The sequence below is a fragment of the Pseudorca crassidens genome, chromosome 14 (assembly GCF_039906515.1).
Source record: "Pseudorca crassidens isolate mPseCra1 chromosome 14, mPseCra1.hap1, whole genome shotgun sequence".
Taxonomy (NCBI): Eukaryota; Metazoa; Chordata; class Mammalia; order Artiodactyla; family Delphinidae; genus Pseudorca; species Pseudorca crassidens.
The window spans coordinates 84,107,039-84,134,147 of record NC_090309.1 but is presented as its reverse complement, the minus strand read 5'-3'; the positions used below and the strand labels follow the sequence as shown (position 1 = coordinate 84,134,147).

Here is a 27,109-nt window from a genome sequence, read left to right as displayed (position 1 = left end):
ATGCGTTAATATATGATATTTCTTTTTCTCTTTCTGACTTACTTCACTCTGTATGACAGTCTCTAGATCCATCCACGTCTCTACAAATGACCCAATTTCGTTCCTTTTTATGGCTGAGTAATACAGAGACACAGATGTAGAGAACAAACGTATGGACATCAAGGGGGGAAAGTGGGGGGAGCTGGTGGAGGGATGAACTGGGAGATTGGGATTGACATGTAGACACTAATACGTATAAAATGGATAGCTAATAAGAACCTGCTGTATAAAAAAATAAAATAAAATAAAATTCAAAAATTCGAAAAATAAATGGATGTCAGGGAGTGGCACTTTGAAGTCATTGGGTCCATTACACACGTAGCAGAAGTTTGGCCAAGTAATCAATGTTTACGACGGAGTCCTACAGGGAGGGCAGTCACCATTCTCAGTGCTCCAGCCACTGCTTCTCAGCCCGGTGTGCATTTTATATATATATATAAGTGTATGTGGGGATGTACAGAGTGCATATGAATATATATATATGTCTATTATGGACTGAACTGTGTTCCCCCAAAACTCACATGTTGAAGCCTTAACCTACAATGTGATAAAGTTTGGAGACAAGGCCTTTAAAGAGGTAATTAAGGTTAAGTGAGGCCATAAGTGTGGAGCCCTAATCCAATAGGATTGGTGTCCTTATAAGAAGAGAGAGAGACACCAGGGCTGTACACACGGAGGAAAGGCCACGTGGGGCCACAGTGAGAAGACAGCCATCTACAAGCCGAGGAGACAGGTCTCATCAGAAACCCATCCTGCTGGCACATTGACCTTGGACTTCCAGCCTCCAGACCTGTGAGAAAATAAATCCCTGTTGTTTAACTCACCCAGTCTGTGGTATTTTGTTAAGGCAGCCCATGCAGACAAATATAATACACACACACACACACACACACGCACACGCACACGCACACGCACACGCATGCGCACACACACGCACACACACGCACACGCGCACACACACACGCACACACGCACACGAGTGTCCTGAGAGGGCAAAAGCAATGTCATCTCAAGAGCAATGGGCACATCCAGTCCCAGTGAGACAGGCTGGGACCTGGGGCCCTTTATTGGAGAGCTTGCAGCTGGACAAATGTCTCCTTGAGCAACAAAATACAAAGACACTTTAAGGGACCAAAAATAACTGCATGCTTGTGCAGTTGGGGCAGAGTATGAACAGTAAGATACAAAAAGGCCAAAATTCAACTGCCACTTCTGAGGTGCTGGGGGCAAAAGCAGGGTTTCACGCACGACCCCTGCACACAGCACCACCAAGGGGGTGGGCACACCACCTAAGCCACCCTTCCGGTGCGACCCACCAATCTGCTGGGACCCATGTCCCAGTAAAGCCTCGCCTGAATTTCTCATCTGGCTTCTTATTGATTTCTATTGCTTCAAGAGTCCCAGAACCCAGATCAGTAACACCAGGACTAGATCTAGTCCCGGAACTCGGGCTCCTTCAACTTTCTGGAGCTCAGAATCCGCACATTCAGAGTCACAGCACTTCATGCTTTTTAATATGGAACATATTAAACCTATGCAGAAGTAGACAGTCTAGTATAATAATCCCCCATATACCCATCACCAACTTCAAAAATTATCAGCTCATGGCTCTTCTTGTTTCATCTACATCCCCACCCTACCACCCAAAACCCCGATACTTTGAAGCAAGTTCCAGACATATTATTTCATCTGTAAATATTTCAAGATCTCTAGAAGACAAGGACTAGACCCACCGACACACACACTCTTTGTTTTCCTCTGAAAGATTTCTTTCTATGCATCCCATTCTCCCTTAGACGTGGAGAAAGAACTCAATACCTTCTGAGTTTTCCCAGCGGGTGGGGATCACGGCCAAGTGCAGGCTGGAGGATCAGGGACGGAAGGTGGGGCAGACAGAGGGAAAGCCTCAGATGCCCTGCTGAGGTTCACAGCACAAAACCACAATCATGGTGTCCACTGAAAGAAAAACACACATATTAAAAGTTGTGAGTTAAGTTTTTTTTCTTTCTTGGTTTTTGAAATGATTTTATTTTTTTAAATAGATCTTTATTGGAGTATAATTGCTTCACAATACTGTGTTAGTTTCTGTTGTACAAAAAAGTGAATCAGCCATATGCATACATATATCCCCATATCCCCTCCCTCTTGTGTCTCCCTCCCACCCTCCCTGTCCCACCCCTCTAGGTGGTCACAAAGCACCGAGCTGATTTCCCTGTGCTATGCGGCCGCTTCCCACTAGCTATCTATTTTACATTTGGTAGTGTATATATAAGTCCATGCCACTCTCTCACTTCGTCCCAGCTTACCCTTCCCCCTCCCCATGTCCTCAAGTCCATTCTCTATGTCTATGTCTTTATTCCTGCCCTGCCACTAGGTTCATCTCAATATCAAAAAAACAAACAACCCAATCCCAAAATAGGCAGAAGACCTAAATAGACATTTCACCAAAGATGACATACAGATGGCCAAGAGGCACATGAAAAGATGCTCAACATCACCAATCATTAGAGAAATGCAAATCAAAACTACAATGAGGTATCACCTCACACCAGTCAGAATGGCCATTATCGAAAAATCTAGAAACAATAAGTGCTGGAGAGGGTGTGGTTAAAAGGGAACCCTCCTGCACTGTTGGTGGGAATGCAAAATGATACAACCACTATGGAGAACAGTATGGAGGTTCCTTAAAAAACTAAAAATAGAACTACCATATGACATGGCAATCCCACTACTGGGCATATACTCTGAGAAAACCATTATTCAAAAAGAGATGTGAGTAAAGTTTTATTTGGAGACCTTATTGAGGACCATAGCCTGGGAGACAACTTCTCAGATAGCTCTAAGGAACTGCTCAGAAGAGATAAGGGAGAGCCAGGATATATATGAACTTTTTTGCTGGGAAAAACATGTAGTCAAGCATCAAAAGATTACTGCTAAGCACAAAGAACAGACATCTCAAGTTAATGATTTTAGGGCTTTTCTCTGTACAGGAAGATGCAAGAATCTGGGGTCATTAGACGTTTTTCCTTAAATGTGCATCTTAACTAGCTAAAAGGTCAGTAAATCCAAACCACAGAATGCTTCCTGGTTTTCTCCACCCTGAATTCCCCTCAGGCACACTGGTGGTGGGCAAGTGCAGTGGCTAACAGGCTTGATCCTATAGAACTGGAACAGCAGGCAGCATTTTCTTCTTTACAGTGGTTTCTGGCATTGTATTTTTGTGACTTTTCTGTTTCGTTGTAACCTTGACTCAGTACCTATACCATTTTGAGCCTGAAAATGCACCCCCAGCCCCTCAGTCTAAGTTACCTTCTTTTGTCAATAGAAGTCTATTTTTACCTCCTTAAGAAAAAAATTCACTCTCAAGTGCAAGTCTCTGGAGGGGAGTGTTCAGGGTTAAGGACCAAGCCCTCAGGAAGGAAGCCTCCTGCCCTTGGGGAGGACACGTCCCCAGTCTCGGCTGGAGGAAAGCGCGGCCCCGCAAGGACTGTTTCTCCGTATGTAAATCGAGGAGGACGCACAGAAACTAAGTTGCGTCGTTTTAAGTTTTTACCTCTGAAATGCTTAGTGAGAAAAACAAAGGAAAACACTTTTCAGGAGTGAAAAATCCCAACAAAATGGCCCATTCCCCGTGAGGGGTGCCCCTTTGCCCTCCTGCGGTTCAATTTCTGCCCATCCAACCCGTGGGAAAGCGAGAGACGTCGCCCGCAGGCTCAGAACTGCACGAGTTGGTTTAACACGGAAAAGTGAATCAGCAGCGGTCAGATCACGCAAAGGCCAGCGTTGACCTGCCCCTTGGGCAAGAGGCGGACCCCGGGGCGGAGGGAGAGGGCCTGGGGAGGGGTCGGGGCGAGGTGGGGGACAGACGACTGGAGGGAAAAGGAGCGGACCCCGGCCGTCTGGACCCGAGAGGGGCGGCTGCAGGCGGAGCGCTCCCGGGGATGGGCCGGGCTAGCGGGGAGGGGCGGAGCGACTGCGGGGACGGGGCGGACCTGGGGAGGCTTCGGGGCGAGACGGGCGCCGCGCAGACAAAAGGGCGGGAGAAGGGGCCCTGGGCGGGGTTCTGGGCGGAGATCGGGGCGGAGGGGCGGACCCTGACTGAGCGGCCCGGAGAGGGGACAAGGGAAGGCGGAAGGACCGGGCGAGCCCGGCGGCCGAGTGCTGAGCGGCTCCCATTCGCGCGGCGGCCGGATCCTCTGAGTCTCGGAGTCCCAGCCTCGCCGGCGCCATGGAGACGCGGCTGCTGTGGTTCTGCAACTGGAGCGTGCTGGGCGTGAGCGCGACGCTCAAGCTGCCGCAGATCTTCGCCGTGCTGGGGGCGCGCAGCGCGCGGGGCATCAGCCTCCCGAGCCTACTTCTGGAGCTGGCTGGGTAAGGCCGGGGCGATCTGGAGCCGACGGGAGCCCGGGAGACCCTCGACTCTAATACAGTCGGGGCGGGGGAAGCGGAGCCGAAAGCGCGGGCCTCTCACTTCCCCTCCGAATTTGCTGCTTCCCCCAGCCTTGCGCGGTAACGAAAGACGGCGCACGCCCATTTTACAGATAAGAAAACGGACACTCAAGGAAATCATCACTCCGCCCATTAGTGACAAAACTAACCATGCAGCTTTGAGCAAGGCCGCTTGCACGTCGAGGCTCTCTCATCTGCATCCTCCCTAAAGCCACCCCCCACCATCCCCGCCTCCGTTCGTGGGTCTCGGTTTCCTCGCTTGTAAAATGAGAGGTTGGACCCTCTGGCTTTTAAAAGTTACACTTTTGGGGCTTCCCTGGTGGCGCAGTGGTTGAGAGTCCGCCCGCCGATGCAGGGGACACGAGTTCGTGCCCCGGTCCGGGAAGATCCCACATGCCGAGGAGCAGCTGGGCCCGTGAACCATGGCCGCTGAGCCTGCGCGTCCGGAGCCTGTGCTCCGCAGCGGGAGAGGCCACAGCGGTGAGAGGCCCGCGAACCGCAAAAAAAAAAAAAAAATAGTTACACCTTTGGGTGCGGGGGGGCGCGGGGTGTCAGAGAACGTAGAGCTTTTGGGAGGGAGAGGAGGACTTGACCTGGACTTGGGCTTTAACTGGCGCTTGAAAAGCGGGAGCCGAGACTGCTCCAAGGGCCGGTTTTTCTATCAGAATCGGGGATGGGTGCCCTGATCCAGTATTTAAAAACCTGAACGTGACGGATGTTAACTAGACTTATTGTGGTGATCAGTTCACAATATGTACAAATATTGAAACATTATGTTGTACACCTGAAACTAATATAATCTTGTATGTCAAATATACCTCAATTTAAAAAAAATTAAAAAGTACTCTTTTAAATAAGCAAAGTAATAATAATAATAAAGACCTGAACGGTGAAAAGCAGAGTTGTGAGACTTGGTGGGGAAGACGTGAAGCCAGCAGTCTAGCTCCCTGCAAGGCCGGGCCCCCTCCCCTCTGCTCCTCACCAGCCCGGGGACCCCAGTTACCCTCCGGCGGTTCTGAGGGCCGGTCCTCAGCGGAAGCCGTCCTCGGAGGGGCGGTGGACCCTGGTTTCCCGGGCCAGAAGGAAGGCAGGGGGGAGAGAGGGAGAAACAGGAGACCTCCAGGACACAAGGGGTGAGGGGCCACCCTTGGACCTGCGGGGTCCCACCCGGGACACCCCCATCTGAGGGGCCAACTGTAGGATGTGTTTGAGCCACAGGCCCCTTGGGGAAGCACATCCTTCCTCAGAGCCACCCCAGTTCTCTGAGGAAAACAGATAATTACTGGGAGAAGTTCCCCATTTGGGGCGGGGGAGGCCCTGATCTGTACCCCAGGAGGGTAGCCACCTTGGCGTCCTCAGGCAGGAGAGGAGGTAGCCCTGTAGAGAGAGGGGCCCTCCAGGCAGGGGGCTTGTGGTCAGAAGCCTGGAGGCTGGACTGGAAGGAGTGAGGCCAGAGAAAGAGGCAGAAGACATGACCTTAGGTAACATGTTTAAAGCATCCGTGTGTGCAGATACAGAGCATGTTGTCCCCATTTCACAGATGCGGAAGCTGAGGCCCCAGAGGTTAGTAACAGCCGGGGATCGTGAGCCCAGCACCCTAGCCCTGGAGTCTGCACTCCACTTACGGCTCCACGCTCAGCAGGTGATGCCTGCGGGACCAGGCCTGGCAGCCTCGGGAGGGGGGCTCAGCAGGCGGTGGGGGGCAAGCGCTGGCTGGGGTCACCCAGAGTGCCGCCTGATGAGGGCATGGGGCTTTGTGAACACCACGTCCTGGCTTGGAATGTGTGAGCCATTAAGTCCACGTCGTCTGTGGAGGCTCTGGCTCACCCTGGGGGAGCAGGTGCGGGGATGGAGATAGGCCTGAGGGGACAGTGAGGGCGTTTAGGTTCTGAGGGAGTCGGCTGGCCGGGTGTGAGCTGGGGAGGCAGGAAGCTGGGGCCTCTTCTTCTGAGAGGAATGGGACTCTGGGGTCTGTGTCTCCCACCCCTCCAGGCTGAAGCCTGTCCAGAGCTCGAATTTTCTTGAGGAACTGAAGAGTTGTCCCTTCTGTCCCCACCGCCAGCCTGGGCAGCGCTCTGGGAGGCCACCAGACTCATCTAGGGATGTCCTTCGTCTTCAAAACATAGCCTCCCCAGCTCGCTGCTGGGCCCTACGTGCTCAGTCACTTAGAAGCCCTGCCCATGGAGCCCCACCCAGGGATGGCTCTCAGCCCCCCTCAAATATCTTTCTCGGCCTGTGCGGCTTCTTGGGTGCAACCCTCTGAGGGATCTGCCTGGGGCCTCGAAAGAGCCCAGCCTTAGAGACAGGCAGGCCCGGGTCCAGAAAGCCCTGTCTCTTCTCATCCTGCTCAGTGGTTCTGTAAAATTCATAAAATTTGTCTGTAACTGACCATCCAAGGGACTTGACAGACACCAGTGCCCAGCTTCAGAAATCGGGGGGATGATTAAAAATGGATATTTCATCCTTCTTATTCTGTACCTCCCTCCTTGACATTTGCAGACTCCCGCCACCAGTTCTAGGGTTTTGCAAATGAACCTGTGCTCCTGGGTGGCGGCCAGGCCTCCCGGCTGTGGGTCAGGTTGGTCTGAGCTCAGATGCACCCTCCCTCTCCCCAGGTTCCTGGTCTTTCTCCGGTACCAGTGTTACTACGAGTACCCACTGCTAACCTACCTGGAGTACCCCATCCTCGTTGCACAAGGTAAGCGAACCCCTGCGCCCAGCCTCGGCCCTCGGGGCCCCTCCTTCTTCTCACTCAGAGCCTTTCTTTTCCAGATCTCATCCTCCTGCTGTGTGTCTTCCATTTCAAGGGGGATGTGAAACGGGCAGCACCGTACATCGTCCTGTATCCTTTCAGCATCTGAGAATCCGAGATGGAACTGGGGGTGTTCCTTGCTAACAGGATGTTATTAAGCAGGGTCCTTTACCAGATATGTATTCTTTTGGTGTAACTAAAAAAAAAAAAAAAAGAATCTCCAATGCAAGATTCCATTTGAGCAAATATCTCCACAGCCTAGAGATGCTCTAGAACAGTCCCTGCCCAGGGGCCACCCCTTTGAGACTAGGGAGCCCCATGGTGCCCTGACCCACCAGGTAGACTTAGTACCTCACTGCTGAGCTGCAGAAGCACTCCTGCTAAGAGCGACATGTCCAAATGTATTCTTTAGGGGAAGGGAGATATTTCTTCCTTCCCCCCAAATGTCCCCATGTAATAACGAGCATGTCTGGCGTGTAACACGCTGCCACTAACACACTTGGTCATCTTGGCTTCTTACTGCCTGTTGGTGGGTCTGGGCTCCTGATGGCTGGTTCAAAGTGAAAGTCAAGACATTAGGAAGGTCTCCGTGGATTCTGGTCAGTCACACAGACCTATCCCTGCTCACATCACTCAGCATCTTCTGTGAACGAGGGCCAGCCTTCCATCTTCACTCTCCTTATAAAAGCTCTTTTATTCTCTTGTTGAACTTCACTCTCCTTCAAAGGCCAAGAAAGCCTTTTAAATGGCAATCAGTTAATCTGCCGCATCTGTGAAATGATCTGAGCTGTTTGTTTATATGTCTTCAGGGTGGAGGAAAGAGGGAGGGGACGGCCAGGCCCCGTCTGCGCTGAGCATGTGAGGAGGTGGGCGTGGAGTGGTGGGAACTCCCAGTGCCACTGCCATCATCGGGGTGGCCTTGGGCACTGGCCTCTAAGCTGCAGTTGCCCCATCTGTGAAGAGGGATCATAGTGCCTACCTTTTAGGGTTGTTTCCAGAACGAAAATACCAGGAGCACAGGACGAGCTGAGGACGCGGCAGGGTTGTGGTGGCTCTCGTGCTAAAAGCCTGTCTGCAGAGGGAAGCTGGGTGCGGACTGAGTCCTGACCCTCTGCTGTTCAATGGAGTTGTAAGCCCCCTGACTCAGTTTCCCTTTGCAAAAAAGAGGCATCGTGTGGCTCTACTGCCCCTCAACACTTCGCGGTCAGCCCCAGCTGGTTAAAGGTTTTTGGAAACAGAGCACTTTGAAGAAATGAAAAGCATTGTGTGATTTACTTTTTAAATAAATACAACAGCTTATCTTTGTGCAAATGGTGAGGCTGTAGATTAGAAAACTTGGGTACTGATGGCAACTCTGTAGTATCAGCAAGATGTTTTATGACCTCCTTCTGCCAGTTGTGACTTACAGAGAGCCGATAAGCAGGGCAGCCATATTAACAATGCATTTTTTTAAAAGTAATAGTATGTCCCAGATATTACACAGGACATACTTATGCTAAAAAAGTATTTGTTGTTGATCTGAAATTCAAATTTAACTTGGCGTCCTGTATTTTTATTTGCTCAATCTGGCCACCCTACAAATGAGTCGTCTCTAGGATCTCAATTGCTGCTACTACTGCTGAAGTTTTGTAAAATGTATAGTTGGAATGAATGGAATGAGGTGCAGTGGTACAAAACTGGGCAACATTAGTTTAAGACTTGAATTAGAGAGTGTTCAAAAAGCAAGATTCCATCCACCTAGATTCAGGCTGCCTTTCTGGTGTTGACTAGTATCTAGTTCTACTGACTTTGAGCACAGGGCATTGTCTATTTCAAACTCTTCATTTAAATAATGTTATTAATTATAATCACAGCTGCCTGTTGGGTCCCTATGATGTGCCACAAAGCCATGAGAAGGTAGACAGGGCAGGGAATGTTAAGTCAATTTTGCAGATAAGCAAACCAAGGCCCAGAGAAGGAAAATGACTTGCCCAAGCTCACAGCAGAGGCTCCTGGCCGTCCCCTCCCTGGCCTGGCCACCACCTCCCTGTGTTTGCTTCTGCTTCTCTAGCCGGGCTGTCTTCCTGCAGCATCAATGAGCTTGACGAAAAGCTGGTATCATTCCTCCCATCTCCTAGCATCGCTCACCCCAGCCGTGTCATTTTTACACTGGAGTTAGTGGGAAAGAGGAAATCAGTAAACAGCTTCACGTGACACCAGTTTTGCAGAAGACACCTGCTTTATCATTTGAACCTAAGTACTTCACTGTTGACATTACGTTGGAGAGGTCTGCGTGGTCAGGAGTTAAACTGGCAGTTAAAATCATCAGGGACGTTCCCAGCCCTAGGATCGGTCCGCGAATACAAGGTTCTTTGTAATTTTCTTCCAGAATCTGCTTCTGTGCTTTTGAACTCCTAGAAGGTGTTCACTTGGATCATTTTTGTCTTTTCTGAATCTGACGAGGTCTAGCAGAGCTGTTCCCAGTTCCACACTTAGCTTAGGTGTGTAACCTCTCTGGTCTCGGTTTGTTTCCACACGCACGGGGTTGGGAGGGGAGTGGAGCTGCCGGCCAAGCCACTGCTGTGTCCCTTAGCACATGGTAAGCTGTGTGTCTGCTTGGTTCATCCTCACCCTGCAGAAGTGGATCATAGATCTGGCCATGGTGAGTAAATCGCCCATGGAGAAGAAAGTGTGTTCACAGCAGTCTGTCTACCTCTTCTCTCCACGCCACCTGCCCTGCAAAAAACTTTATAGATCAAATGTTCAACCTGCTCATTTTTCAGCTGTACCAAAGGATGGTGGGATGAAAGCCCAGTGCTATCCAAATATTAAGAACATTATTCTCACTTAAATGTACGGCACAATTTTTTTACTTCCCTTTTTTTGGGGCCCTAGAGAACCGGATTGGGATTGGGTAGGTAGTAGTAGAATGAAGAACTGAGCATAAATTAAAGAGTTTCAGGTTATTATCAGGTAAATAATTACATATGGGCCACGTACTCATTATTTTTCTAACTTCTCCCCCGCACTTTTTTTTTTCTTCCTTGGAAAAGGGTAAGCCCTATACTCTTTTTCCTTGCTTGGTTAAGGGCCAAAAATTCCCTGCTGTGAGAATAGGATTCTGGCCGTGGGTCAGGAAGCATTTGACCAAATGGTGGCTGACGTGAACTTTTCCACCCAATGGGAAAAGAAGCAGAACTAATCGGTGGTCACTGCCTGCCCCACCAAGACTCCTGAACTTCCACCCATCCTCCCTCCAACATCTAGTTGGAAAGTGGACTTGGCTCTCAACCTTATGACATAGGGAAAGCAGATTAGTAGGGTTACCACACTGACAACGAATAATTTTTTAGTATAATTATGTCCCAAATATTACATGGGACAAACTTGTGCTAAAAAATTATTTGTCGTTGATTTGAAATTCAAATTTAACTGGGAGTCCTGTATGTTTGCTAAATCTGGCCGCCCTACAAATAGGTCATCTCTAGGCTCTTCGGAGCTGCCACTGTGGTCACGTGGGTGCAGGTCTGGTTGTTTGGGGGGTGATGTTCCTTCACCCCCAGGAACATCATTCCGGGAATATGCTGCTATAGGCTCGTCAGGAATCAGGTCCAAAGGCTTCGGGTTTTTCTGTTTCTTCTGTTCCCTTCTCAGCGAATGCTCTATTCTGACCACACGGTGATGCTCTAATCGTTCATAAACTGTAGTTCCTTTTTCCCTTGTCAAGCAGGGACTGTCCACAACACGTGTTTCCTGGGTGCCAACTCGACAGCAGCCACTGGGGCCTCGGGACAGGGTGGCTGGCTTGAGGGTCCTGGAGCCCCAGAGAGGAGAAAGAGCTTGGCTTTCAGAGCTCCCGCGGGGCAGCAAACCCTAGGATCCTGTAGGGGAGGGAAGCCGTTTGAATTCATGAAAAACCCAAGTTATAGAAGGTTTACAGTTCTATGGCTTTCAAGAGCGAGTCCCAATTCGGACCGACAGATGTTTTCCACAGAAGTCCTACATTGTACTTTCGTGGTTAGATAAATTGATAAATCACCTCCTCTTAGTTCATTCACAAAGATATGATTAAAGTACTTAAAAATGACCGGCGTGGGCTTCCCTGGTGGCGCAGTGGTGAGAGTCCGCCTGCCGATGCAGGGGACACGGGTTCGTGCCCCGGTCCGGGAAGATCCCACATGCCGCGGAGCGGCTGGGCCCGTGAGCCATGGCCGCTGAGCCTGCGCGTCCAGAGCCTGTGCTCCGCAGCGGGAGAGGCCACAGCAGTGAGAGGCCCGCGTACCGCAAAAAAAATAAATAAATAAAAATAAAAATGACCGGCGCAACAGTCTGAGCACCCTTCACCTTTCCCGTCCTGTTCTCTACTAGACTCTGTGTTATGGGAAAACCTAATAATCTGCAGTTGAATGTGTATCATAAGATTGTGCAGGCCTTGGTTATGCCCCCAAACAAGACCACTTCATGATTCTAAAGACGGGAAACCAGTTGACGGGGTGTTTCAGCTGATGTAAAGCCTGGTGAACAGCAGCCTGGGCCCGGCTTAGGGTGGAGGGTGCTATACGCTTACCTTGCTGGGGAGCAGAGGGCAGGAGCCTCACCACGTGGCTCATCAGAACAGCCAGAAACCCAGAGCCCATGAGCTCCAGCTTGCTGCTTTGAGTTTCTGAGTCTGTCAGTGCAAAGCAGCATGGTTCCCCCCAGGCTCTAAAAACACCATAATATCTATACATCTATTTGTTATTGGCAGGTGGGGACAGATAAGCCTTTGTAGCCATTGCAGATTCTTTCTTACTCTCAGCTTCCAACTACCTGCTGCCCATCAGTTACTCACTAAGCAGTGGAATTGGTGGGTTATACATAAATGTCCCACTGCTGCGTCCATTCTTTATCACGAAACTTGGGTTTTGTCCTTGTACAAGTTGGTTATTACTTGACATGAAAATTGGGCTTCAGAAGCGATTTCAGGGAATTCCCTGGTGGTCCAGTGGTTAGGACTCAGCCCTTTTCCGCAAGCCACACGACGCAGCCAGAAAAAAAAAAGAATGCTTTAAGTATCTGGTGCTCTTTCAGTATCTAGTTTCTGGTGAAAGTAAGGAACTCCTAACTTTCTCCTGTTTTATCTTCAAACAGAATTTATGTACTTTCATCAGTGCAGCCAGTAAGTTTGCACAGCTCCAGTACCTGTGGAAAAGCAGGGACTCGGGAGCCGTGAGTGCTGTCACGTGGAGCCTTGCTTCATATACCTGTGCGGGTAAGAACAAGCCTCTAATTGGTGGGGTGTCCTTTGTCAGTGTGGGGTGTCTACCCAGAGGAGTGCGTTATGTCATAGACCCTTGAGCTTAAATCCTTTGCAAGTAACTATTCAGATAGACCCTCCCAGTGTATCCATATTTACAAGGCTGATTTAATGCACACCACTCTCCATTTTCTGCCAGTTGCTAAAAAAAAGTGAAAGCACTTTTCTCCAAAAATCTGGCCTAATATTAACAGTCCTCTCTTGTTGTTTGAAAAGCACCATGAGTTTGGTTATATTGAATCCACTAGCTTGTTTTAAAAATGTGAGTGTTTATGATGTAACAGATTCGAGAGACGAGAATCATACACTGGCTTTTGCGAATGAATATAATTTGCAGCAGTGGAGTTCTTCTGGAGCCAGTGTTTGGTCTCAACTTTAGAATTTCCACTGCTCATTTGGATTCTTGCAGGAACTACCTAAAATGAATACATGCTATATTTAGGTAGGAACATTTTAAAAGTTCAGAGCTATTACATTAATTAGGTTTACTAGTTTTAGATATTTGAATTATACTTCTTCATGTTTCGTCTATATCTTAAAGGCCCATTTTCTCCATCCAGCGTTCTCTTCTACCCAAATCTTTCAAGAACAGTTAGCATATATTCCTGCATTTAAAATGGAAAGATATTAGCTGAATACCAGAATGTCTGAGAAGTTGATATTTATTGCTGAAATTTTGCTTTTACAGCAAGAATAATGACAACTTTAATGACCACCAGTGATCTGACAAGTAAGCAAAATATTTTTCTGCTCACTTGCTTTTTGAATTTTATGCCATCTGTGCCTCCTTCACTTGTAAACTGTCTTAGGGTTTAACGGAGCCAGTTGGCCCCACTGGAGGCCAGTGACAATACACTCTTGGTCCTCATCAGTCACCATGTATAGTATTAAGCATCTGCTTGCTGTACCTGGGATAGAATATGCACAAGAGAGTAGATTCCTATCTTCGTGAAGCTTCCACACCAGCAGTGGAAATGAACAGTGAAGTCATCACACAATTAACTATTGAAAAATATTGTGAAACATTTTTTGAAAGAGTAGGACAGGATGAGCACCGAACATGGGAAACTGACCTAGTTGGAGGGAGCCGGGGAGATTAATTTGAAGAGAGAGATCGGGAGGAGGGAAGAGACTGCTACCAGGAGCAGCATGTGTGGAGGTCATGAGCAAAGAGGATGGAGGGAGCACCAGTGGGGCTGGCGGGAGAGCATGGGGGCGAGTCTAATGCGAGGGAAGGAGGTGGTAGTGGCCAGATGGTCCAGAGCCTCAGAGAATTGCCCACAGGCAGCAGGAAAGGCAGTGACGTAATCATTCGACTCCATGTTCTTGTTCTGTTATTTTTAAAGGAATACTGTGATGGAGGAGGAAATAAAATATACCTGGGTTAACCTAAAGAGAATTTCATTAATTCCTTAGGTTGAGTTTTCAACTCCCAAATAAAGCATATACATTTTTGGAAAATGATTAAAACAGGTGGTGTCACCCATTCTATGAAGACTAGAAATATGTCCCTGGCGTGTAGACCTTTTAAATAAGCTAATCATTGAGAAATATCGCCACGGAACAGCAGGGTGCATTTGCTAGTCCCTTCCCGGAGGCTTTTATCTTTGGTTCAAATACTTTCCATCAGCTCTGAGAGAAGGAGTAAAAGTGTTCTGGCCAAAGCATAAACTTGGGTCAAGTGGGGAAGGGAAAAGAGACCTGAGTCTTCCCTACAGGACTTCAAGAATTCTCTGCTTGGAAAGGAGAGTCGAACCATAATTAAACAACAAAACAAACCTCATGTTAATTGTGATTTGTTCTGTATCTAAGGGGACAGCTGTTCCTGAAAGTGATCGATAGATCTGAGAAGAATCTTTTAAAAACAGTTTAGCTATCTTAAAAGTGTTTTACAACCCCAAAGATACATTAAATCTCATAAACCTTATTTATCAGGAGTGTTTGTCAAGTCACTAAGGTTATTTTTCTCTTTTTAACAAAGAGCCACATTTTCATGGTTACCTCAATAAAAAACATGCTTTGACGTTTGGGCTAGTTTTTCACAATTACCTTAACTGAGTGCGGTGTACCACCTTTGCTTAATTAACATGGAATGTTCTGAGACACCGTCACCCTCAAGACTTAGAAAATGAGTAACGGGGTTTTAAAAAGTTGTAATATTCACCAACCAGAGTCAGATTCCTCCAAATTAAGCATTTAGGATGAAATTATTCATGAAGTCAGGCCAAGTGACCAAAGGTAGTCATGATAGGAAGATCACTTTTCCAGAAATATTTGGAACCAAAGTTGTTCAAAAGTCCACATGATCCATAGTTCTGTTTCATTTGGGGGGCGGGGGGTGGGCTTCTCCTTAGAGAAGGTGATTTTGTTTTATGTGAAAACAGTATTTTTTAACACATACTTCTTCTTTTTGACTGATTTCAGTTCTTATACGTTTTGTGATCATGCTGGCCTTAAATACATGGGTAGCAGCTACAATACTTCACTACCAGAAGACCGATGTGAAGTCTGAATGATGGGTATATTATTCCCACATACAGAGTGGATTTTGAATAACTGTACCAGAGGGAAAAAAAGCTCATTGCTAAACCAGGTCTTTTATAAATTTAGCCAACCGTGCCAAAGGTATTTTAGACTTGGAAGAGCCCGCTTAAACGCTTGTTTAAAAACATCGATTTTTAAAATCCCTGTCCCCACTTCATTAGGTTAAGGTAGGGCTCAGACATCTGCAGTTCTGAGAAGGCTGCTGATTGATGGAAGCCTCCCAAGAAGCCCATTTTGAGGAGACAGCGTTGACCCTTATTCTTAAAGTCATGATTAAGTTCCCTCCGAAGAGCTAACTACATCTACTTCTCAGCTTTCACAATCTTTTAAAAAATAAATCCTCTCCACAACACAAACATGAATGGAGTGGGATTTTGCTCAAGTGGAATTGTAGTAAATTACCAGAGTTCACTTTCTGGGATTAATGTTTGTAATATAGACATAACAGGATGGCCTTATTGTATCATATTACTGTATAAAACCTCCTTAGGTTACAGCAAGGATACGAAGGCAAGCAAAAATTTAACTGGCTTGAATTCATATACCAAAGTAATCCACAGTAACTTCATACTGTGCCTTCAAGTAATTCGTAACAAAAGGTACCTGCAGTCTCTACTCATGAAGAGGCAATCCCAATATACTTTGATTCAAGCACAATGCTGCCGTTTTTAAAAGGATCACACCTACACAATACCATTACTGGAATCTGGTACAAAATACAGCTGACCTCGACCAGGTTTTGCCTATTGAAAGTATATGCAGTGCAGGGTATTGCTGGGGTCTACCAAGTTCTTATGGATTTTATTCTCATTATAGTATCATACTCTGAACATGATGTTAAGATTACTGTACACTGTGTTTTTCTGTAAAAGCTTATCAACTCTAACATTTTAAGAACTCTCTTTCCCCTAATAATTGAATGGCATTATTCTATCATATGCAGTAAGTAAATGATGCTTACTAGAAAATGTTTGTTTCCTATGTAAAATAAACTTTATTTTGAACTCTTCTGAGTCTTAAAACTCAATTGTTTAAATGTGATTAGTTTTAGGTTATGTAAAGTGCAGTTTTAAAAAATATAAACTGTGGTTGATCCTTTTAGAACTACTGCTTGGGACCAGCAGGAAGAGAAACGTGGCATCTAAAAGTAAATAATAAATCACTCTGTAGTTTAAAAAATCATAGTTATCATTTAAGAAAATCCAAATGAGTCTTTTCTCATATGCAGTTATAATCTGACCATTAGTATAAATTATGTGATTTTTAGTCCAACATATTTTATTTAGATATACTTTATCAATGCTTAAAGCAACTCCTTAAAGAAAATATACTATCCTAGGTGAAGAGTTCTCCATTTCTCCCCTTTGGGAGGGAAAGGAACAAACATTAGAGCTACCTGATATTCTATACACATCATCATACTTAATCCCGCAACAATTCTGTAAGTGAACAATCTCCATTTTACAGATGAAAACACTGAAGCCCAGACTGAATAACCTGTGCCAGATCAGACGGTTAGCAAGTATCCTAGAAAAGACCCAAAAAAAAAGTGCTTTCCAGAAAACCACCTGTCAGCACAGTATTCCTAACAAACAGGCTCCCTGCCTCTTTTATCGACACTCAAATGAGATTCTCAAGTTTGCATGCCCCTTAAACTACTGACATGAAATCAGACACAAACGCCTAGTTGAAATTCGATTTTGTATTCTCCATGGATTAAATGATAGGGCTGAAGATACCCAAGTCGGTAACCTTAGTTGAGACTTCTTTGCTATATCCATCTTTCAGGGCAGGTAATTTTGGGGGGTAAATTTTAGAATGTTGCAGCATTCCAGGACTATTTCACAGGAAAAGTATGAAAATGCTTATGTCTTAATTTCTTTTATTTAATTTTTTAATATAAAAAGCAGGCATAAAATACAATTACATTACTACAAAGATGCAACAAAATTAAAAAATATCAGGGGTATCATTTTTGTTCAAGGGGACAGCTGATCCAATATTTATGATTATCTAAACCATGCAGTTCATAACTTATTACAATTCCAAACAAAACTATTATGGGGAAGGGAATCAAGGAGAGGCCCCCCAAGCATAATATTCAGCACTGTCACACAGTGCTTATCTTCAAAGTGCTTTACAAACCAGCTATGGTATCTTCACAATATAGGGAAACTGACATCTTATCCCAGGGGAGGAGCGGTGAGTCAGTAGCAGTGTCAACAGAGACCGAGAAACTCAGAAGTGACTTGCTATCATCGGATTTTTAAAACATGTTATTTAAAGTATGTTTCAATAAGGTAATATAGTGTCCAAGTTTCTCTGTTTTACCACCCAAATCCTGTAAGAATAGATTAACAGCAGCAGCATAACTTCTTAAATTGTGGTTTGGCAACCTAGAGTATTTCTTCTTGAGGATCTGCACATAAACTGGGATAAAGGAGCTCCTTCAGAGCCAGAATGGTGTTAACTCTAGCATAGTTTAAAAAACACTAACCTTTATTTTAGATTTATTGGTATACTTATCCTTTAGTTAGCTCCAGAGCATTTTAAACTTTCAGACAGATTTTTTTAAATGTTGCTTCTAGATAGCATTTGTTTAATTAATACTTTTCAAAAATGTGCTATACAGTAATCCTCGACAGTAATCCTGGCATCAGTGTTCCTTCTACTTTGTCTCACTATTCCCACAAAAGTAAAAAAATCCAACTAAGAAAATCCCAGTATTCACTACTTCTTAGTTCTCAAAAGGAGGTATTTATGGCTCTAGGAGAAATCAAGGTGTGACAAAATAAGCAACTTTTGGTCTTAAATTTATCTTGGAAGTTTTGGAGCCTCAAGAAAAAGAGAAGCTGGCACGAAATCAGGCTGTTAAACCAAGTCAATGTCATATATTTAATGAGTGTTGGGAAGAGAGCATTTGGATGGGTGTATGCACTCATGTATGTACATGAAACCAGCAACAGGGTATAAAGCAAATTCTTACCCAAGGTCAGAATTTTTTATTAAGCACATTTCCATTAGTTGAACAAACAACCTTATAAATCCTTATGTCAAACCATATAATGTGAAGAATCTTCATGGAGAGATTTTTTTCGCTCCTTAGGATATCTTTTTCCCCCCAAAAAAACTTCACATTAATTTTCCTCATATAGTTGCATCACACCATGATTCTCCATATTCTTTAATATATACAGCATTCAAAATTTAAACTTTTGCCATTTTTACTCAAATATTTCAATTACTCATGTGTAAACTTCAAATTATTTCACCTTAATAAAGTTTATTAAAAATATATATATATATATACTCTCCAATTCAGAATAATATGATAGAGCCTCCCATAGTGTAACAAAATCTTTATATAAAATATTAATTCAGTCTCCTTTTAACAAGTCTAATGAATGGAAATATTTATTCTATATAAATTTTATATATTTTTCATTTTTTAATCTTACTTAAAAAAAAAAAAAAAGAAAGAGCTGTGCCCCCAAACCAGAACATACCTGCAAGGGAACTGGCATGCATCTCTAGTTTTAGCACAGACAGCATGAAAGAGTGCAGCCTGGATAATGTAATAACAAGATTCAGTTTCAATACATCAGTAGCCAAAGGCCACTCTTCAATTTCCACAATAGTATCTATAACTGGGGATCTAACTCTTTAAACACCCTACACTGACCCCAGAAGGAATCAATGAAAAATGTCTACTTCCTTCATAGAAATATTAGATGATGTATTTCAATATCACACCAAACTCTGTGTATGTGTATGTATATAAAGAAAGATTGATAAAAGACTACGTAATTTTTTTTAACTTGATTCTTACTGATGTACACTGTAGCAGTATAAAACATACACTTTTCTGGGATAATGAGAAATAAAGCAGGAATAGTCCTGCATAAACTGTTAACTTTAACAGCATTTAAAAAAATAAAAATCAAGTTAAGTGCCTTTGAGGCAACTTCTTCCTAGTCACCAGTTTTCTTAACCCAATACTGAAATATTGCCATACACAGTTGTGTGTTTAAGGAATCACATTTAAATATTTAAAATATATCTACAGTATGTCTTAGTTTTCTTTGTATTTGAGATAATTTTTGAAACTTGAGTGTGAAAATGTAAAAATAGTCACAAATATCTTTATCAGAAATAAAAACATACCTAGGGTAGCCAAGAAATTAAAAGAAAACATTTCATAGTCACACACTAATACTGAGGTCTGTAAAAAGGGTTGGATGAATAATAGATATACATAAAAGATATATTAGTTCCAATACTATCCATTACTGTTTCTATCACCAATACTTAAAAAAAATTCTCTTATACAATCAAAATAGGCTGACATTGATAACTATTATGTGTAAAAATAGTGCACTATTTTTCTTCTGCAAAGCAAATTTGCATCCTAAGCGCTGGTAAACACTTGTTTTTGTTTTTTTTTTTTTAAATACAGAAAAGGGTGGAGATTTTGAAAAAAATTAAATTAAGGCATTCAAAATGGGTAAAGTTGCCTATTATGAAGCATTAGGAAACTGATATAATTAACTTCAAACTTGTTACAGTAATTGCTTAAACATGAACATGCAGTTTCCATCAGGTACACACAAATGAGTGATATAAACTCCAACATTATGGCTTTATACAAATGCATAGTTGCAACTGCAGTAAGTAATGATATCTGATTAATGTTTATAAAAAAATAAAGTGGGAAGTTAAAAAAACCCTCTTGCAGTATTACAGTACTATATAGATGTGTGTGTGTGTGTGCACGCGCGCATGTGTATATATACATACATACATACACACACACACACACACAGTATAATGGTCACTTCTTAAAGATGCAGTCTATATCACTGTAGTGGAATCCATTCCCAGATTCTTCTGGCAAATGTGCTGGTGAAATCTCTCTGCTGAAGCTGAAAAGATGGTTTCTTTAACTCTTCTCAATCCTTTTATTCAATGTAGTGTGAGTGATGCTAAGAGAGCTTTATGGAACAAGTTTGGAAGAGTTGCACATGATATTCTTACTCTATTAACCAATCACTGTTGGTTCAACTTGTTGCTCCAAAGGAGCCCAGAAAAATCTATCCAACATTTAGAATTTATATTGCAGGAATAAAGGGAACATATATGTGTGTATCGGTCTCTCAGGAAAATATAGCTTTTTAATAAATTTTGGGCCATCATATTTCAGTCTTGTTTCAACTGTTAAGAATATGATCACCTTGAATAATGACTGCATTCATAGAAGGCAGTTAGCTGGAAAGAAAAGGAAAGTAAAGTTAGTTGATACAGTGCAATAATTTAAGAGATTGTTATCAGTTCTCTGAAAAGGCATTCCATTTACATCAAACTATATAGTCTTCCAACTACTATACTTTTAACACCTGAATCATGCATAAAACATATTTACTGTATTACTTTTCTCATTTTCAGGTACATGCAATTATATTCTTCCTCATATTTTCTCACACTGGCCACAAACATGACACACAAGTTTTAATATGGTTAACTGAATATTAGGGTGAGACAATATGTCACTGAATAATTCAAGTGAATGTCAAGTTTGACTTGGGGTTTAACTGTTAGCTGCCTCATGTAGCTGAAAGAAGAGTGCACTTATGGACCAGGTTCTACTTGACTGTTTGACCCTATGCCACATTTTTTACATCTATGAAATGGGAACAAACATGTTATAGTAAATATATGTAAAAATTACTCTGTAAATCCTGGTTATAAACAGATCCCAATAATGTGTGATTTAAGTATGTATTTCGCAATATGTTGCTTAGGTTAAGATAGACCTTACTTCTTTTAAATTCATTCCATATAAAAGGTTTAACGCACGAGTTTCAATTTTCATTCAAACCTTTTAGCCGCTGTTAACCAAACCACATTTTCTAAAAGCACAAGAGCTTTCACAGCATACCATTAGCATTCCTCAGCAAGAGTAACATTAAACTTTCAAAAAGTAAACATTTCACATCACAAAAAAAGCCAAATCAGAAACAGCTAGTTCACAGCATTTATTAGACTTATGAAGTTTTTATGGTTTCAATTCTTGCAAGTTAGAAAGAAGGAAAGAGGAGGGAAGGAGAGAGGGGTGGGTGGAGGGAGAAAGGAATCCCATGCTATGTTCACAAACTAATACAGCTGTAGGAACTTGAAAACACTGTAAATTTTACTTCTCTGCATATGGCTTCTTTGGAATGAACAGAAAGTAACAGAATTAGCTCCATTTGTTATTTCTACATGTTTCATTCCTAAGATAAAAAATTACAATTCCAACTGCACTGAAAATATATAGCCAATAAAGAATCTGAACATAGCATTTCACTTTTATACTTAACATGGAAATTTCAGTTAGAAACATGTCTGAAAACTACTTTTCAAATAAGTACTGTCAAAAACAACTTAATAAAATTTCAAACTGGTCAAAAATAATGAAAACCCAAAGTGCAAACCACATGCACTACTTGGAAATACTAAAACAACTCATTTCTCATTTTTTGATTTACCCATTTACTTCTTCAGAAATCAAAAACATCGTCATCATCATCACCACCATCAACATCATCAAATGACCAATCCCAGTCTTTAAATGCCAAATCAAGCAATCTGCAATAGGAGGTTTGCAAATTTATACTCTAACACTCTTTAGAAACAACAGTTTAATATGCTATGATCAAAAAATCACACTTTGTGCTGTAAGCATTTTAACTTTCCCTTCATTTATAACAACATGATTAAAATTAAGATGGAAGCACGCAGGGAAATCTTCTTTCTCTTTACATGCAAATGCATATAATCATGTTGACCAAGTATGCTTTCCAAGCTACCAGAGAACTGAGGACAGAGATAATATTTAGGGGTAAGACACAATCTTCTTTCCACTGGGCCCACATGAAGACGTAACCACTCTGATGCCCAGCTTGATTTAAGAACTGAAAGCTCAGTATGTGTCAACGTTCCCTTCACAAAAGTGCCCAGTTAGCTCACATTTTCGCAGAATTGTACCATAAGCCCTAGTATGAAAGGTGAGTAATATTAAGAATGTAGCTTTCTCAATTCCAGCAGGACCCTACTTTTTCAACGGGTCACCAAAAGTTAAGCCTTCCATAAAAAAATTACACATAAAGGGAAAAACACAGGTAGATAAGCAGCATTAGCAACTTATCTTGGCCAAATAAACTGGACTTAGAACAGGGGTATATGTGGTCTTTTCTTTCCAACCCAACCCAACCCAACCATCTAATAGTGCAATCATTTTTATTTTTAAAAATAGGAGTAACTTTCTCATTGTTTATAACTGTGACGTTCATGAATACATTTGTGCCAAGGACCCATCTATGGTCACTATGTCAGTGGTTCTTAAACTTTAGTGTGTATGATTTATCCAGAGCTATGTATAATGCACATTACCAGGCTTCATCTCAAGAGATCCTGATATAATTAAATTGGGGGTGGGGGGGTGGGGGAAGTATTTGCGTTTTAAGATGAATTCTGAGATGAATTCTGATGCAGCTCCTTGACTTTGAGAATCACTGACAGAGTAGGTTGATGGATGATTACCCGACTCAAATTACTCCAATATGTGCTAAATGCAGAATACTTGATTAATAAGCACACAAACTTAGATATAGTTATTTATTCACTTAAAATATATCGCAGCCTAGCATACACTCATACTAATTTTTTTAGGCTTACATGTAAAGTAACTTTTAGCTACGGTTTCAACTACTACTTGGGAGACTGAGATCAGTAAGCCTTCCTGGGTATCCAAGCCACCGCTTTAGCATACTTTATGAAAAATCTGCATTTCATATCCTTCCAAAACCTTTGAAGAATGTGTGAAGCGTGTGCCCATGTCGCAATCTTCAAATTTTAAAAGTGTCATCACTAGGCTATCAGTGTAATGCACGACGAGACTTCCTTAAAACCTCTCCCTCCTCCCCTCCCACTCAGTCATCTAATTCTTGTCATTTCAACTTAAGAATCTTTCTTTAGAGGGCGGCGGCTCGGGGCCCGGGGCCTTTTGTTTGGGGCGGCAGGGGCCCCCGGAGCGGCGAGGCCTGCTGTTTCCCCTGCTCGCTCGGTCCCAGCCGCCCCTCGTGGCGGTGGGGGTGGGGGTGGGGGTCCGCCCCCCGGGCCGGGGCCTCGTCTCAGGCGCCCCTGCCCCGCCCGGCCCGAGGGGAGGAAGCGGCCCAGCCACCACCGGAGTCGCCGCCACAGCCCTCTGCGCTCCGGACCGAGGCCGCCTCTCGTCCCTCCGGCCGACGCCATGAAGATCGAGGAAGCCAAGAAACCCTCTTTCCCATGGTGTGGCATGGACACCGGGGGAACTCTGGTAAAGCGCTCATATTTTGAACCTATCGATATCACAGCAGAGGAAGAAGAAGAAGTTGAGAGCTTAAAAAGTATCCGGAAATACGTGACTTCTAATGTAGCCTATGGATCCACTGGTATTCAGGATGTACGCCTTGAACTGAAAGATTTAACACTTTCTGGCTGGACGGGGAACTTGCACTTTATCAGATTTCCAACCCAGGACCTGCCTACTTTTATCCAAAGGGGAAGAGATAAAAACTTCTCAACATTACACACGGTGCTATGTGCTACAGGAGGTGGTGCTGACAAGTCTGAAAACGATTTTCACACAGTTGGAAACCCCCACCTGCACAAACTGGATGAACCTGACTGCCTTGTAAAGGGCTTGCTGTAGACAGATTCTGTCAGTTTCAGTGGACAAGCAGGGTGCTATTATTTTGCTAATGCCTCAGAACCTGAGAGATGCCAAAAGATGCCTTTCGACCTGGCTGATCCCTATCCACTGCTGGGAGTAGACACTGGTTCCCAGTCAGTATTTTAGCAGTCCATTCCAAAGACAACTATGAACAAGTAACTGGGACAAGCCTTGGAGGGGCTACCTTTCTGGGTTTATGTAGTTTATTGACTGGCTGTGAAAGTTTTGAAGAGGCTCTTGAAATGGCATCCAAAGGTGACAGCACCCAAGCTGACAAGCTGGTCCCTGATATTTACAGAGGAGATATGAAAGATTTGGTCTGCCTGGTTGGGCTGTAGCATCTAGTTTTGGGAATATGATTTATAAGGAGAGGCAAGAATATGTTAGTAAACAGCATCTAGCAAGAGCTACATTAGTTACTATCACCAATAACATTGGTTCTGTGGCACGAATGTGGGCTGTTAATGAGAAAATAAACAGTTGTCTTTGTTGGAAACTTTATGTGTCACTACTCTCGATAAAACTCTTGGCATATGCACTGGATTACTGTCAAAAGGTCAACTGAAAGCATTGCTTCTAGAGCATGAGGGGTATTCTGGAGCAGTTGGTACACTTCTTGGGCTGCCAAATTTCAGCTAAAGCATCGGGTTTCTCTTTGTTAATAAATGTCATTCGAGAGGAACTGAAGACCAGAGGTGTTATTACTGCATTGTTTGTCACCGGGAACCAAAGGATAAAAGAGTAGCACTATTCCTGTTGATTTTTAAGTGTCAGAATGGTAAGCTGCTATATGTTGCGATATTAAAAAGAGAGCTTCAGTAATGTGAAGTATATTTCTAAGTGAAATGGTTTCCCTTCTGTATACAGCCAGTGTTAAATCCTTAAATGCAATACAGCCTCTGATTATTGAGCCTCCTCTGAAAAAGATCTTCTACTTATTTTATTTTATGTAGCCAACATTGCAGTACTGTATGTTCAAACATGAATCTTAAAGTCTCAGAAATGTTTAGCTCATGAAAAGAATTGATTCTGAGTATTTTTTACAAGTCTGTTCTATGTGTGCTTTGGTTACTAGTAAGTGGACAGTAACATACCCTGTATCGAAACTCACTGAAATGGCAATCAAAGATGATCATTTTTATGTGATTTTAGAAATGTTAAAGCAATATTAATTATCCATTACTGTTGCTTTCCAAACATATCTTCTCCCAAAAAGCATGTTTATGTGATCTTTCCCCAGAAGTATAACCTTTCTCAAATGCCATAATTTAATTGAAATACTATTGTTAAACATTAGCCTGAATTTTAAAATGAATCCTAGAAAATGCACATAATTGGTGATACTGCATTTTTTGTATTTTAAGTTTATCAGATAGTACATTTTAAAATGTTTTTTAATTGGAGGCTTAATTACTTATTTGAAAGTCCATTCAGTGAGGTCCCAGGACTATTTGAATGGAGTATGGTTTATATGTATTGGTAGGGTTCTGTGCTCTTCTCTCTATACCACATTTATTATCTTAGGCCCAAAGTTAGCCATTTCTGTTTAATTAGGTCTGAACCATCAAAGCTAAAGACTGTCTTCTACTGTGAACAGCAACAAAATCATTTACTCTAAATGGATGTTATGGAAATTTAAAAGACGAGTTGTTTTGAAACTATGGGCATCTGAGGCTGTATTGCAGAATTATAAAAGGATCAATGTTTCATACATTCTGGTAATAAAAGCATTATAGTCCCCCCCCCACACACACAAAAAAGAATCTTTAACTTGGTTTCTTCTCTCCATTTTCACTGTCAATACTTTAGTTCAGGATCTCATTAAGTCAAAACATACTAATCTCTTGTTGAAAGCCTTCTATGAGAACAAAATCAAAACTCCTATAGCATAGTGAACATGGTCCTTTTCAATCTGGCTCAGAGCTTTCTCTCCAGTGTCATCTTCTACCGCTTCCTGTTATTACCCTCGCCCCACCCTAACCCAAGACAACATTACAAACACATAGGTAATTCTGACAACTAGTGCCTCTACACATAACATTTTGCCTAAAGCTGTCTTTTACCTTATTTCTTTGCCTGGGAAATTACTGATCCGCCATTTTTTTGAGACCGTTCTTGATGTTTTAATGGCAGAATTCTCTATGCTTTCCTTTGTTCTCCCATAACACTTGCTCATGCCTCCATAATAAACAACATGTTAAACAGTACTGTAATTATCTGTTTGATTGTCTGTGCTCCTCCATTAATTGATCAATGGGTATACACTTCAGGCCTGTAAAACTTATTGCCAAAGACTGCTTCAGAAGGGGTTTAGTTTTCAGTTCTACTAGCATTTAGTTTTGTTTTTTTTTTTTTCAGTACGCGGGCCTCTCACTGTTGTGGCCTCTCCCGCTGCGGAGCATAGGCTCCGGACGCGCAGGCTGAGCAGCCATGGCTCACAGGCCCAGCCGCTCAGCGGCATGTGGGATCTTCCCGGACCGGGGCACGAACCCGTGTCCCCTGCATCGGCAGACAGACTCTCAACCACTGCGCCACCAGGGAAGCCCTAGCATTTAGTTTTGAGTTCTACTTAGCAGCACATGACTGGGCGTGTTTCTTTACATCCCACCAATACTAAGTTTCTTAATCCTTACCACTTTGGCAGGTGAGAATATTTTTACAATATAGTTTTAATTTTAATTTCTTTGCTTAGTAATCAGGTTGATCACTTTTTCATATTCACGGTAATGCCTATATGTTCCTCACTAATTTTTATATTGGGAAGAGTCAATTCCCTTTTTCTAAATGACTTATATAAGTACTCCATGCACAAAGATCCTAACCCATCTTTCGCAGATGTATTGTAAAATATGTGGTGTTTTTAAACCTACAAGGCTTTAATTTTTGGTTAGTCAATCTTTTTCTCTTTCTTTGCTTTTATTATTAGGAAGTTCTTCTCTAATCCAAGATCAGATACATATTCCCCTATTTTCTTCTACTTCATTTATGGGTTTATTTTTGACACTTCAGGTTGTATATAACTTTACTATTTTTTTCCCCAATTAGTCTATTAATGTTCTAATATTTAGAACTGAAAAAAATAGAGATGAGATAATGATAAAATAATAGCTCCCCCCACCCTTAAGTTTTAACTGTATTGGCAATGCTTTATTTCTTAAAACTGAATAAACTAGTATTGGTTGCATTTTTGCTTTATACTTTTCTACGTGGCTTAAATAATTTTTAAAAAATCTTTAAAGAAAAAGATAATTAAAGATAAATGCCCCCAGCAGGGACCAGTATTTTGTGTCTTGCACTGGAA

The 27,109-nt window shown here is 43.0% G+C and overlaps 2 protein-coding genes and 1 pseudogene across 2 annotated transcripts in view; 2 read left to right on the top strand and 1 right to left on the bottom strand.

Moving 5' to 3' along the window:
* Positions 1–4,132: 4,132 nt before the first annotated feature.
* Positions 4,133–18,538, top strand: SLC66A3 (solute carrier family 66 member 3). The gene is made up of 7 exons (XM_067703686.1): positions 4,133–4,410; positions 7,104–7,186; positions 7,261–7,330; positions 9,824–9,881; positions 12,350–12,470; positions 13,204–13,245; positions 14,940–18,538. The coding sequence occupies exons 1-7, from the start codon at positions 4,268–4,270 to the stop codon at positions 15,029–15,031; spliced, it is 609 nt and encodes a 202-aa protein (XP_067559787.1). The 5' UTR covers positions 4,133–4,267; the 3' UTR covers positions 15,032–18,538.
* The window catches only part of ROCK2 (Rho associated coiled-coil containing protein kinase 2), a 137,284-nt gene continuing 127,099 nt past the window's right edge, over positions 16,925–27,109 (bottom strand). The window contains exons 33-34 of the mRNA XM_067703687.1: positions 21,584–21,683; positions 16,925–20,324 (exon numbers count right to left, since the gene is read on the bottom strand). Of these exons, the coding sequence (XP_067559788.1) occupies positions 21,596–21,683 (88 nt within the window). The 3' untranslated portion in view covers positions 16,925–20,324; positions 21,584–21,595. The remainder of the gene's footprint in view (positions 20,325–21,583; positions 21,684–27,109) is intronic.
* Positions 23,269–26,943, top strand: LOC137205461 (pantothenate kinase 3 pseudogene; annotated as a pseudogene).